Source organism: Scardinius erythrophthalmus (assembly GCF_964197995.2).
Source record: "Scardinius erythrophthalmus genome assembly, chromosome: 15".
Lineage (NCBI taxonomy): Eukaryota > Metazoa > Chordata > Actinopteri > Cypriniformes > Leuciscidae > Scardinius > Scardinius erythrophthalmus.
The window spans coordinates 20,610,966-20,625,246 of record NC_138235.1 but is presented as its reverse complement, the minus strand read 5'-3'; the positions used below and the strand labels follow the sequence as shown (position 1 = coordinate 20,625,246).

The 14,281-nt window shown below is 37.0% G+C and overlaps 1 protein-coding gene across 1 annotated transcript; it reads right to left on the bottom strand.

Annotated features, from left to right (window-relative positions):
- Positions 1 to 200: 200 nt before the first annotated feature.
- Positions 201 to 11,399, bottom strand: slco4a1 (solute carrier organic anion transporter family, member 4A1; the record flags this gene model as incomplete). The annotated part of the gene is made up of 11 exons (XM_081385842.1): positions 201 to 2,025; positions 2,980 to 3,193; positions 3,906 to 4,081; positions 4,377 to 4,539; positions 6,275 to 6,527; positions 6,640 to 6,794; positions 7,806 to 7,917; positions 8,009 to 8,130; positions 8,248 to 8,338; positions 9,723 to 10,095; positions 10,992 to 11,399. 11 exons carry the CDS (start codon positions 11,397 to 11,399, stop codon positions 1,846 to 1,848), a joined length of 2,247 nt encoding a protein of 748 aa, XP_081241968.1. The 3' UTR covers positions 201 to 1,845.
- Between the last annotated feature and the right edge of the window lie 2,882 nt (positions 11,400 to 14,281).

The following is a 14,281-nucleotide window of genomic DNA, read 5'->3' as shown; positions in this document are numbered from 1 at the left end:
CTATAAAGGTTTTTAAAAACAAAGGATTTGTATTGAGTTTTTTAAAACAAAGAAATGTTATGATTGTGCGCTTTCAGATTTCTAGTTCACTAATCAAATAAGCATATTTGTGTCATTTGTGCATGAGACTTTGCATAGAATATGTGTGTGTGTGCATGTACAGGTATAGACCGGAATAAAATATGACCGTTTGCTTTTTTGCTTGTTACTCAAAACTTTTATCGAAACTTCAGCTTAAAAATTACTTGACAAAGAAAGTACCAAAACTAATTACATTGCAAGTGATTAGAAACACAGTGGTAAAAAAAAGAAAGTCAAATAAATATCAATGAAGACAAAAACAGGCCCACTCACAAACTCCTTTTGTGACACAATACACATTTCTTTCAGTCATTGGGATAAAAAATACACATGAACCAACACAAATTCAATACAAATATCTTTGTTGTTGCATGTTTAGTTTCATTGTGCAAATCTTAAATTTCTGAGTGCATCATTGTCATTCAGGGTTTGCCATCAGACAGTCAATGTAATCCATCAAATCAGGGAAAGAAAAAATAATAATAATAATAGAGTTCTGATACAACATGAATCCTTACATATTCATTGAATAACAAATAAAAAACCTCAACATATAGTATCATTGGTGAGATGTCTTTAATAGCACTTGATATAAGCAAATTAGATAGCAGTTTATGCTTCTTATATTTGGATTTAAGCAGCTTGTGGTACTTCAATGTTCAACCAGAAAAAAATCCTACATACAAAGAAAAAAAAAAAAATCCTTCTTGCTCTGTTACTTTATGAACAACCAAGAAATTGTCTTTTAATATGTCATCCTGAAAATCAGTGCAAGAATAATTTTTAGTGTAATCTCAAAGTGAAGTGCTTTTCAGGAATATCTCATCTCGGGTGGGATTTCGCAACATGGCATTCAGTTGCAAAAAGTTCATTTTGTAAACCTGCTCCCCCTTCAACTCTCACTTGCATCTCTATGTGACCTCCCTGTCCTGCGCTACAGTATTTTGGCACATTTTAAAATGGTAAAAATATTCAGAATCTATGAATCACAAGTTTTACATGCGTTACTATGGACTAGAACTAGATCTAGAACGTAAAAAGGTGCTGCATGACAAAACTGGGTTTAATAACACTACTGTAAATGGTTCGGATGTAAATGTATTTCTTTTTCAGTGAGGTTAGTTTAAAGTGCAATTTAGAGAGATTTAAGGGTTTGTGAGTAGGGTATTTTTTATATTTCTGCAATATCTCTTTCTAACTGTGCTGAATTATGAAAAATAGTTTAAAGGCACAGTTTGTAACTCAGTTTTTCTTTATGTATAACTGAGCAGCATTTCAATACACTATCTTTAATATAACAGCTTAACACTTTGTCATAATTTCTCCACATTTGCTGCAATTCTCTATTACCGTTACATTTATATTAAGTGCTCTTTTCAAATATTGTCCATGGCTTTTTCCTTGCAAAAAGGCTCTAATTTTTATACTTAAATTATACAAATAATTTTAGTTTATATGCATAATCTATTCTTAAATTAAGATTATGTTTGCTTTTGGTGGGTTCTGTTTATATAACTCATACTGTATGCTCTGATTTCACCTCTGACCTTTGGTCATTCATTGTGACATAGATGCTTTCAGTTCTCAGGAGTTTTAGGCTGGTGGGCAATGAGAGTATATGAGAATATATCATAGACGAATGTTGGGAACAATGTACTCCCGGAGGGACATACACAGTGAACAGTGATGGTGTTGACCTTACACACACACACAGAAGCATACACACAATTTGAGGTGAGGTGCTTTTTGTAGACTCAAATGAGGTCATAATTTGGCATGCGGATTGGAGATGATCTCAGGGGGGATGTCTTTGATTGGCAGGTCTCTGTTCTTCCCCCCACTGTCATGCCCTCCCACATCTGTGCTCTCACAGCTGCTCTGGGGAGACTCGGGGGGCGGCTGGTAGAGCATGCTGGCCAGAAAGAAGAAAAAAGTGCCTAAAACCTGAGGAAAAGAGAGATAGAGTTTAGATTAGATTGCCCTTAGGTTCGTTTGAGAAGGTGTCTGCGATTGATGTGAACCTGATCTAAAAGTGATTATAAACAATAGGCTTCAATGGGGAGGCCGCATTAAAAATCCGGGATTAAAAATCTGATTTAAACACGTGACAGAATCATTTAAAATGATACAAAGATTTATATTTCAAATAAATGCTATTCTTTTGAACTTTCTATGCAGCAAAGAATCCTGAAAAAAATGATCTCGTTTTCCACGAAAGTATGTAGCAGCACATCTGTTTACAACATTGATAATAATCAAAAATGTTTCTTGAGCAGCAAATCAGCATATTAGAATGATTTCTGAAGGATCATGTGACACTGAAGACTGGAGTAATGATAATGAAAATTCAGCTTTGACATGATAGGAATAAACTGTATTCTCTTTATTAAATAAATGAAACACTTCTTTCAAAAACATTTAAAATTCTTACCGACCAACAGTAGTTTACGGCATATATAGTTTATTTATTTATTTTTTTAAAGATTTTGTTTCTAGATCACTTCTATGTCACAAAAATGGCGACAAATATTAAGACATTATGGCATTTGTTAATTTTTCAATTCAACCTTTCACTCAAATTGTTAAGCTGATAATATAATTTGTAACGATTCGAAAACATTTGTATTAAATAAGAAAAATGCTAAATGTAAGCATTTTCACTTGTGGTTTCAGACTAATTGGCCTCCGCTAGTACATTGACGAGACTAAGAGTTTAACACAAGTATAACACATCAAGTGGGACCAAAAATCTATTTGTCTCGTCAATGTACCACTGAAAAGTCAGTTTTAAGAGTTTCATACAAGCTAAAGTGTATTTAATATGGAATGAGTCAGTATTGGTTTCTCAGGGAACCTTATTTTCATAATTTCCACATATTTTCAAGTGTTTTTCTCTACCTTGTAGATGATGCCTGCAATGAGCGAGTACTGGCTCATGGCTGAGTTGTGGTACAGATAACAGGAGCCGTATTCCCCACACTGCTCCTCCCACAGCAGACAGGAGATGTCAATCACTGAGCCGAACGCTATGGGGCCTGGGATCCCACCGAGAGTCCTTACTACGATCCACTGGATTCCAAGCCCAAACGATCTCTGAGTGTCAGGAACACACCTGCAGGAGACGACAGTTACATTAATGACAAACATCTGCATTTTAATGTATGCCATTAGAGATCCTACTGTCTATTTTGGAATGAAAAACTAGCTTACTACTTACTAGCTATTACTTATAATGATTTTTTTCCAAATGTAAAGTGAAAGAGTAGGCATTATTGCACAATACATTTGAAACAGTAGTATGCTGCATTGTGGTCACATGACATAACCTAAACTACCATTGAAAAGCCAATAGAATGTTTTTTTTTTTTTTTTTGAGAAGTCTCTTAGGTGGCATTTATTTGATAAAAATAAAGTAAAAAAAGCAATATTGTGAAATATTATTACATTTTAATATAACTGTTTTCTATGTGAATATATTTTCAAATGTAATTTATTCCTGTGATGCAAAGCTGAATTTTCAGCATCATTACTCCAGTCTTCAGTGTCACATGATCCTTCAGAAATCATTCTAATATGATGATTTGATGCTCAAGAAACATTTACTGTTATCAATGTTGAAAACAGTTGTGCAGCTAAATATTTTTGTGGAAGCCGTGATATATTTTTTCAGGATTCTTTGATGAACTGAAAGTTCAAAATAACAGCATTTATTTGAAATTTAAATATTCTTTAACATTTAAGGCATCCTTGCTTAATAAAAGTTTTTCTAACAAAAAATCTTACTGACCCCAAACTTTTGAATGGTAGTATATGCATTGTCATACCTGAGTGTGGCAGTAAGTGCAGGGATGCTGCAGAGGAAAGTGAAGAAGATGATGACGAAGAGGAAGGTGAGGAAGGCTGGCATGTGATTGCAGGACGACACACACCTCCCTTCTTCAGCAAAACCTTGTTCTCCCCATGATATATTCCCTACCACACAGCTGCAGTCAGAGAACACCTATAAATGTGTAAACACACACACCAACACGAAAAATTCATAATCAAGAATAAAACTCATTTTTATTCTGAGAGTGTAAACATTTTTATGCCAAATAAAATCGTGATTAATTTCTATGTCAGTTTAGTGTTACGTTCTGAAACTTACAGTATTCCTTCATAGTACAAGGTCATATTTGGGAGGATAAGACCCTTTTAATTAAGTTACCTTACAAAATGTATGCAGTTTTGTCGAGTTAACTGACTGATCGTGTTGTTAAATGCATGTACGTGGGACTGTGAGAGCGTTTGTGTACCTGTCTGCCTCTGGGGCTGTTCGTGTGGTTGAGGGAGCTGCAGCCGGCATGGCAGGGAGAGAAATACATCACTCCATTCGCACCACACACAGGGTTAAACAACTCCTCAGCACAGTGACATCCAATGTTACAGCTTACGGTCAGATTGCCCAGATCTGAGAAGCTGAAGGGAGAGAGAAAATATTTAGTTCGCCTCAACCAATCAATAAAACACTGTCAGTCAATCCCCTCTTTCCTACTCTGGATATTAATTTAGACCATTATCTGTGTAATAAATCACTCACACGGCATATCAGACTTGATTGAAAAGGTTAATACCTACAGGCAGGGCTGCATGATAATAGTAAAACTGACAATCATGATTATTGTGCTAAAAATTATAATCATGAATATTGTCATTTTAGAAATTTAGAAGATTATTGCACTTTCACATTAGCACAAATCAAGAAAATGTCGACCGGCATAGTAACTCATATAGTTCCCTGTTGGCCAATAAATTAACACACTCTTTACTATACATTATAAAAACTAGTACAACAAGAAGCTTCTCTTAAAAGCTAATCCAGTGAAATTCCTAATAAAAACTGTTTGATTATTCATTGATTTATTACAGTTAATCATTGAGGTTTGATCCAGATTTAGTCACAGCAAACACCACAAATGACCATGTAACGACCATGTATATTTCTTGGTCGACCATGCACTTTTATTTGAGCAAAATATTGGCTATTTTAGAAGGAGGGACTTATGCCGCCATACTGCACGTTGCATTCTCTCCCATTCATAGTAATACAAGTGCAAAGTCTTGGTATATCTAAAGGTGTAGTAAGCGTTTTTTGAAAAACGTTTGGACCATGCACAACAACCACCTTGTAGCCAATCAGCAGTAGGGGGCGTGTCCACTGATGGGAGAAGAGAGAGAGGAGCAAGAGGGAGATTTGAAGAAAAGAGAGATGGCTGAGAGACATTACAAAATAGAAAAGATAAGAGGAATATCAATGTAAATAGAAGGGGATATGGTCAGGCAAGAGCTTTAGGACCCACGTTAATATTAAAAAATCTTTCCAGCACTGAAGAAACCGAAATGGGAAGGCCTGAAATCGGACACAGAGGTTGCGTTGTTTCTGCTCCATACGTGAGAAACATTGGTTTTGAGTGTGTGCAGCTGGAGACTAACAACGGACTCTTGCTTGTATATACTCTTGTGTACTGTATGTTCATCTTTTGTGCTTCCTTATCGTTCGTTTGACATCTTCGCTTTATTTTTCTTTGCTTTTGCTATGATAAAAGAGAAACTCTTGCATTGCGTGTTCATGCATTTGAGGGAGCAATTTGGGGGGCAGAGCAATGAAAGGAGGGGTGTGTTTGTTTGGGTTGATTTCAAATATCAACAGTGTTCAACAATGATTTAGAAAAAATCGCATACTGCACCTTTAAGCTTTGTTGCCAATGCAAGATAACACAAATGTCAAATGAAACGTCTTCAGGATTTATATATATATATATATAACCAGTGGGACAAATACAGTATAGCATTATATGTCTCTATAGCATTTCCCAGTATTGAGGGAGAAGAAAAAACACATGTTTATTCAAAAACAAAGATGTATATTCACATCAATTAATTAATTTAATTTCCCCCTCTTCACTTTATAGGACAGTAGACCGCAGTCAGGAAAGCAAGACTAATGGGAAACGGGACGGTGCATTGTTTCATTAAATAATAAATGTGCTAAATTAGCATGAAGTAGTTAATTTTGTTGATGCATTTATTTTAAAACAATCTCAAACTGATGAGGTATGTTTTTGATCTCATGCTGTAATAAATACAAATATTATGTTTTTTATTGCAGTTTATATTGTTTGCAGATCTGTAATGAGTTCAAAGTGTTCAGTACCTGCTTTTGTGGATTTCTGTCTGCAGGTAGAGGGCGCTGTAGTTGTTGTGTGTGAAGTTGCTGTAGTATGGGGTAGTTACTCCTGCCATGGGGACATTAGGACAGTGTACCAAAAATATGAAGATAGCCATTAGGCTGACCACTGCACACAGCATGCAGAAACGGATGATCCCACGGCAACGGAGGTTCAGCTTCTTTACAATGAAGCCGCCCAGGAAGGTGCCACCTCCACCAGCTGGTACCACCATATACCCTGGAATGAGAAGATGGAGTTAAAAACGACTCAATGTATGTAGTTGCTTGTTATATTCTAAGAGTAATTTGAGCAAGAGGGTATGGCATTGCGTTTAATTGTGATTTTTTACCAAACCAGGTTGCTGCCTCTGAAGCACTCAGACTAAACTGAGACTCCAGAAATTTGGGGCCAAACGTGGACATCCCAGCTATGAGAGTGGCCTCTGTGGCACCAGCAAGACACAGAAAGATGAAGGTAGGGTTTTTCAAAAGAAGCAGCATTGACCTATAGAAAAAAAAGAGGGAGAGAGAAAAATGACTCCTCTACTCATTCAGTTGTCACAGTTACCATGGTGTTACGATGCTCTCTACTTTTTATAGATGGATTTTCTAGGTAGAGCAAGGGGGAATGGGATAGAAACATGACACAAGTGGACATCAACAAGACGAGCCAAAACAATATTCAAATCCCTCTTGTTGGATCCCAGGGACAGATAGGTTTGAGTGTCATGGAAACATTGCAAAGAGATACTGTGTTTCTTAAAATATAGACCCTAAAGGAAGCTCACACAAGGAGAATAAAATCAGACCAAGAACGGAGCCTTGAGGGACACCACAAGTGAGAGGAGCTGCACCCAAAGAGAATTCACCAGTACTAAAAATTTGTAATTTTTAAATAAGACAAACTATTTAAGAGACTTCCCCTGAATGCCCACATAGATAGTGTAGCAAATACACATTATTTAAATTCTGTGGATGACCATTTATGGATAACATACAACAGCATCAATTGATAGCATTGATTTGTGCTTTTGTCTTGTATTTCTTTCGAAAGACTCATAGGTGAAATGCAGCATTTGTCTTTCAATGGCCTTTGAAAACTGAATGGAGGACAGGATAACAACTGAAGGAGGTTTTAGTGATATCTAGTGGAAACTTGTGGCCAAATATAAACTAGCACATCAAGTGAAAAACGACAACCCAATAACTTGTATGTGGCAGTTTGTTGGCTCTTTAAGAGTAAAGTGACAGTGAAAAGTGCTAATTTGAAAAAGTGCTAATCCTCAATCTCAAGAAAATTATCTAGGGACCCATCGCCCATCTGAATTCGCTGAACTCGGCAAACTAGAAAACTACAGCCTCAGCTCCTTCCCATCAACCAAGTTTCTAAATATAAACATGGCAGTACACTCATGTTAAAAGGTGGTCAAATCTGGTATGGCTTTCAATACGATTGAAAAACCAGCAGGGAAACCACTTTTTAGCTCACTTCCTCTCTCCTGTCATGTGTTCATACCTGGGCATGTCCTTTACTGTTTTTCCAAACTGAGGATCAGATGCAGTGACCTGACTGCCATCCTTCAGCTGGTGGGCCTCTGAGACACGCATGGCCACATATCGCTGAGAGCCTGCAAGATAAAGAAAGTGAGACAGTTATTCACACTAATACTATACTGCACTGAACTGCAGTCACTTGACTTCTGCGCTTATGGGTAGCACCTGGTAGCTGGCGTGGGTAACCCAGTATAGGCAGAGCGATAACCAGAGCTGCTGCTCCTCCTGCCAGGAAACCAATCCACCAAGCTCCCACCCACAGTGGGTTTTCAGGAGTCAGCTCTGTCCTGAGGGAAAGAGAGAGATAAATATAAAATCACTGTTTTTTTTTTCCTACAAGAAAGTCATGAGGATGAGTAAATTATGAATTTCTTTTCTGGGTGAACTGCTACTTAGCCACTTACGTTTGGTCAATCTCTGTGTAAATGTTGAGAAAGAATCCACCCAGCAAGTATCCGGCCGCAGGTCCTACAATGGCGGCTGTGTAGAAGATCCCTGAGAAAACAAAAGCAGCACATCAAGTCTCTGTGGCTCTCTCCATTGCCCCTTGAGTCATATAAAAGCTGGTCTGAGTTCACAGACTTCACACTGATTCATGTTTGTTTTCAATCAAAAGGTACAGTAAGATGCAGTTTGAAAGTTCCGGTGTCTATGTCTGGAGTGGGGGGCAAGCAGGGTAGCGATTGTCCTCAATGCAATGGCCTTTGATAAGTGGACGGTGGGGAGAAAAACAATGGAATGAGGTTTTATTTATGTCTGAGGTGGAAACTAGTGGGGCTCACTGATAACGACAAAAGAAAAGTGAGTAGGTGTGTCAAAGCCTGAGTTAGACAAAATGACAGGGTTCAGTGAGGGCAAATAGGAATTTTTGAGTGTTTTCCCATGTAAATTATAAGACATTATATGAGATTTATAAGACATCACATATAAGAGATTTTTTGGTGTTTTGGTGTTGTTTTTCTTTTTTTAAAGAATATGGATTCTGAGTGCTTGAATACATTTAGCTACACATTTACACACACCCTCTGATGAAATCATGTCCAATCAATTAATGGGCATGCACCAATATTAGAACCCTGAGAAATCTTTATTACATGTGAGTAAATTCTGTTATTTCTTTCCAAATTCTGATTTCCACTGTCATTTTTCTGAATCTCTGCATTCCTCTTTAATACTTTTATTTAATTTTAATAATCAAAAAGCATGTCCAATCAACTGAATTAATAATTGTATTACATTTTTAAAAAATGGTGCTCTATGAAATCTGTTTTACAGTGTTTGTCCCAAACACTATTTTAATTTTTCCTAATTTATCATCAAAAATTTTAGTAACAAGTACAACTAAACATTTCACATGAGGTGCTGCACAGCAGAGGTATTCTGTAATTTTGTACATTCTGTTGATTGTGTGACTTTTCTTAAATATTTTAATAAATATTTTCTTTTTTTAATTACTTTAAGTATATTTTACAAAATGATAGTAATATATTTGTCATAATTTCTTTATAGGGTTGTACCTACTTTTGTTGACCTACTTTTTATTTATTAATCCAAATTTCCCCAAATTTAATTTGAATCATATAACTATAATATATAGGGCCATAAAGTATAATAAAATGCTGCACTATTCTTTCTAAATAAATGAGAAAAATGTACGCAATGTACCGTAGGAAAAATGTATAAAATCTATATATATAAGATAACATTTAACAGTGTTATTAAATTAGTGTTTTAATATTTTGTTATAAGTTAATTTTAGATGACAGAAAAATGTAATTTAATTTTCAAAATAGGGGAAATGGGCAAACAGAATAAAATATCTAATATCAGTCTGTATAAAGTATATGTTTTATGTTTTTCATGGCGTCATCACACTCACCTATGTATACAGGTGCGTAGTTTGACTTGACATTCTCATCTAGGTAGGTGACCCCGAGGGTGTACAAAGGGGTTGCACCGACCCCATGAAGAAACTGGCCCAGCATAAAGACGTAGCGGTACGCTGACAGCCCACCTTCCTCACCGACACACGCCTCTGTGTGATTGGCCGAGCACAATCCCATGCGCTGTGGTACTTTCACCTCATAGGGTGGTGTGGTGAAATGGGGCAGGGCAAAGACCAGAGACCCCATTGCCATGATGAGCACACCCCAGCCCAGCCACCGAGGCTTATGACCCGTACCACCAAAGTAGCTCACGAATGTCAAGCACACACAAGCAGCAATGTCGTAGGAGCTAGCGATGAGTCCCGCCTGTAATGGCAAAACAAATAACATATTGTGTTAATAATGCTGCGATGTACACTTTCAAACTAGCAATGGATACCAAGGCTGAATCACAATTTGAATACAATCTATTCCACAACGTGTCTTTTGGGCCATGCATACTTTTCGACTATTATTACCTACAACCCATTGCGACATACAAGATGATTGGTTTGCAGGGAAAAAATAAAGCAAGAATGCACTAAATTGATAAAAAATTACAGTAAATACTGTTCTTTTGAACGTTCTATTCATCAAATAATTCCGTTTTTTTTACACTGTCTCCATAAAAATATTAAGCACCACAACTGTTTTCAAATATGATGATAATAAGAAATGTTTCTTGAGCACCAAATCAGCATATTAGAATGATTTCTGAAGGATCATGTGACCCTGAAGACTGGAGTAATGATGCTGACAATTCAGCTATTAAAATAGAAACCAGTTGCCATTTATTTTAAATTGCAATAATGTTTCACAATATTACTGTTTTTACTGTATATTTTTGATCAAATAAATTTACCAACCCCAAACTTTTGAACGGTAGTTCACTTTATCATCATTAGCACAATTAGTAGAAGTATGAAATTGGGATTTGACCTAAGGTTAAGCAATGTTTTTCATCTACAAAGTACTATACTACAAGAGTGTTGGGTGTCAAATCAATATTTTAAAATGCTGACTGAACATCCTTTGAAACAGTGAATGGCCAAGAGAACAGTAACATTTCATAGTTGATAAATATTCAACATCAATCGATACTAATACGTTTAAAAATCTCATGCATATAAACTTATATGCATTATAAAATATATAATGCATATAAGCAATATGGTACCAATATGCCACACTAACTTGACATTTATATTTACAAACAAATTGACCTGGTAGCTGCGCAGATCAAAACGTCTCTCGATGGAGGTGATGACGGTGTTGATGAAGCCGTTGATGATCATGCCCTGGAGGAAGGACGCCACACAGAGGAAGAAGAGAAACCAGCGTGGGGTGTTGAAGGTCTGGATACACCGTGGGCTCAGTGCTCCCCATCCACACAGATTCTCGGAGTCCGTTGGGACAAACTTCAGCCCAATGGGTGGCTCTGTGAGCTCAAGCCCCAGTTTGCCTGTATTGTGGAACACAGTGAGTGCATCTCCAGATGGGCTGCCAGGCACAGAGTCCTGGGACTCCACGGGGCTGGGATTGTCTGGACCGGGTCCCAGTGGACTGTCATGTAGGACCAAAAGCTCTTGCTTGGAGCTGAAGGAAGTGTCATTGTTTAACAGGTGGGGCATGGCCCCAAAAAGGGGGCGCTGTGACAGACTTTGTGAAGAATAAGAAAACAAAACTTTTCCACAGGAAACACTGTTTCTGTTCTATGTGGACAATAATCCCTTTACAGAGTTTCTTAGAGTTTAAAGTGAAGTCATACAGATCTTGGAAAACTTAATTCTGCAAAGAAGAGGGAGAAAGAGACACTCGATAAGTTTGTAGCCAACTTCAGTAAATCATCAACTTGTTAAGCTCCAAAAACAAATTGAAAGTGATAAAATTAAAGACTTTTCTCTTTATTCAGTGAAGTGAACTGTGATGTCCAAACGGACCCCAAAAAACTCTAATGAGCTGGGATTAGTTCTGCATGCCATCCTTGTTCCACAAAACACTCTTTTGGGGACAAACACCAAGCATGCCAGACACACACTGCACTCCTGTTTTTTGGCAGAACCTTTCCTTCACCTTCTTCAGAGTGCAATGACCTACAGTAGCCCACAGGACCGTTAGGAGTATTTTAAAATATTCCTAATTCAGACCTGAGCTGAGTAGAACTATGCAAACTAGAGAAGTAAAGCCTTCAGCGTGAGACCCACGCAATTAACACTTTTCTAACACCACATATGCACCACATCCATATTCTCACGCAGTGAAAAAACTTTGCGGATCAAAGATGACACAAGATAGAGCATGTTACTTTTGATATGAAACAAAGTCTCAAATTCTGTCAATTGTATGATGAAATTAAAAAAAATGCCGTTTTGTGCCTCTATAATGTGGTCACGCCACAGTTCAAGCGGCACGTAAACCGATCATCTCTTCCTCTTTACTACCAGTTCACGAAACAAACCTGAATGAACATTAGAAAGTATGCTGAAAGATACAGTACAACTTACTGAAATGTAGCCTATCATGTCTCATGTAATCACTCAATCAGTGTTTCAGCTGAGCTACATCCTTAAAACAGCTTGTAAACAATAGCTGTGTCGTTTCTTGGGGTCACAATTCGATTAAAATCTATTCTTGTGATCACGATTCAATAAAAATCGATTCTTGGGGCCACCATTTGATAAAAAAATAAAAAATAAACATTTTTTGGGGGGCACAAATTGCTTAAAAATAGTTTCTTAGCTTCACAATTCGATAAAATATTGAATTTCTGTTTTGAAAAATTTCGATTTGATTCTAAACTTGTTCTTAAAATGTATTTAATTTATTCTCCTTGAAGCCCCCTCCTTACATATAAGAAAACCTGTGCCCCAAATTGATCAATATAAAATACAACTCATAGGTGCAATTCAACTTTAAAGTTGTTGAATTAATATTTTTCAATCAACTTATAATATCTGAATATTTTATATTGGACTATTTTATTCATAATAATTACATTTCCTGCCTTTTATTTTTTCAGGAAATTGGTAATACTAGCTATATTGTTTTGATTTGTTCCCCGGTACAGTTTTGCCATAGCCTGGGTTTCCCCATGCTGCACAATTTTATTCACGCTGCTAGGCAGCCTGGATTCCATGGACCAGATTTTCACCTCAGCGAGGGAACCAATCACAGAACGGGAAGGGAGCAGCAAGACGATGACGGCGTCTATGCGACACACCGAAGCAGTTTGTTTATATCTATGGATCCAACATGGCATCAGACGTGAAGTTACCTTTCGATGCAGCCTTAGATAGTGTTCTAAGTAGTTTAGAACGCAAGTTTATTTCGTCTTCTTCCTCGTCGAATTTCTGCCGCTCTACATACGTCATCTGGTATAATTGAAACGATTGGCTATGAGCTACGTACAGGCGCATTTGATTGACATTCGTAGCGCCCAATAAACGGCTCTGGGCATTCGTAAACCATGCCTCAAATACGAGAAAATGAACATGTGGTTCCCAGACCACATCTCAACGAGACGAGGTCTGACGTTAGCCAGGCTAGTTTTGCCACGTCTGTTTATTATATTGCGTTTTTAAGTGTCACACTGACTTGCCTTGATTATCCACAACAATGAGGCTTGACACAGATAAACAATGAAATAACATTTAATAAACACTAGGAGCCAAACAAAGATACATACCAACACGAAATGTTAACACAAGACAAAGAACAGAAGACAACTGAGGGTTTAAATACACAGTAGCAATAAGGGACAGGTGAGACTCTAATCAATTAAACAATGAATAACTATGACAACCAAGAAAAGAGGAACTAAACAGGAAAAGAGAAACTAGGCAAAACAGAACAGAAAGAACTTCAAACTAAGAGTCCCATAATACATAGAGCAAAACAGTGATATTAAGCGGTTTGTTTAGCCTTTTTTTGTGATATCTGGCAACACTTCACCTGGAGCTATAATGAAGAGAAGAAAGAGTTCAGAAGAGAGTAGAAGGAAAGCAGCAGTATGCAAACTGTCAGCAGCTACTGTTAGTGGAGTTATTTAATAACATAGTTAAAATTATACACACCTTGTAACCGCATTAGGGTAACATAGTAACAAGATGACCCCACACACACCTTAATTGTTTTCTCCTGACCATAGATGGCACAAAATCTCACCTCAGCGCTTTTGATGAAAGGCTACACTATTTTTTATTGTGTCATTTCAGCTGAAAATCAATATTTGTGGGATTTAGTCAAAACAGTTCTGAGGTTAACTGATCTAATTTCGTTTCTCTGGAAAATAGAGATTTTTGACATTGTATTATGTTGAATATCAATCTTTTTTTGTGTCTATTTGAGGTGTTTTTGGACACATCAATGCTTTTGTTTTGTTTGTTTACAGATAAGGATGCAACTGAAAGACGCAAGTTATGTGCTGAAGAAAACATGTCTCAAATGCATTAACCTGTATGCTTATAAATCCATTTTGTTCCGCTTAGCTGCAATTTTCTCACAGCAGCTAACT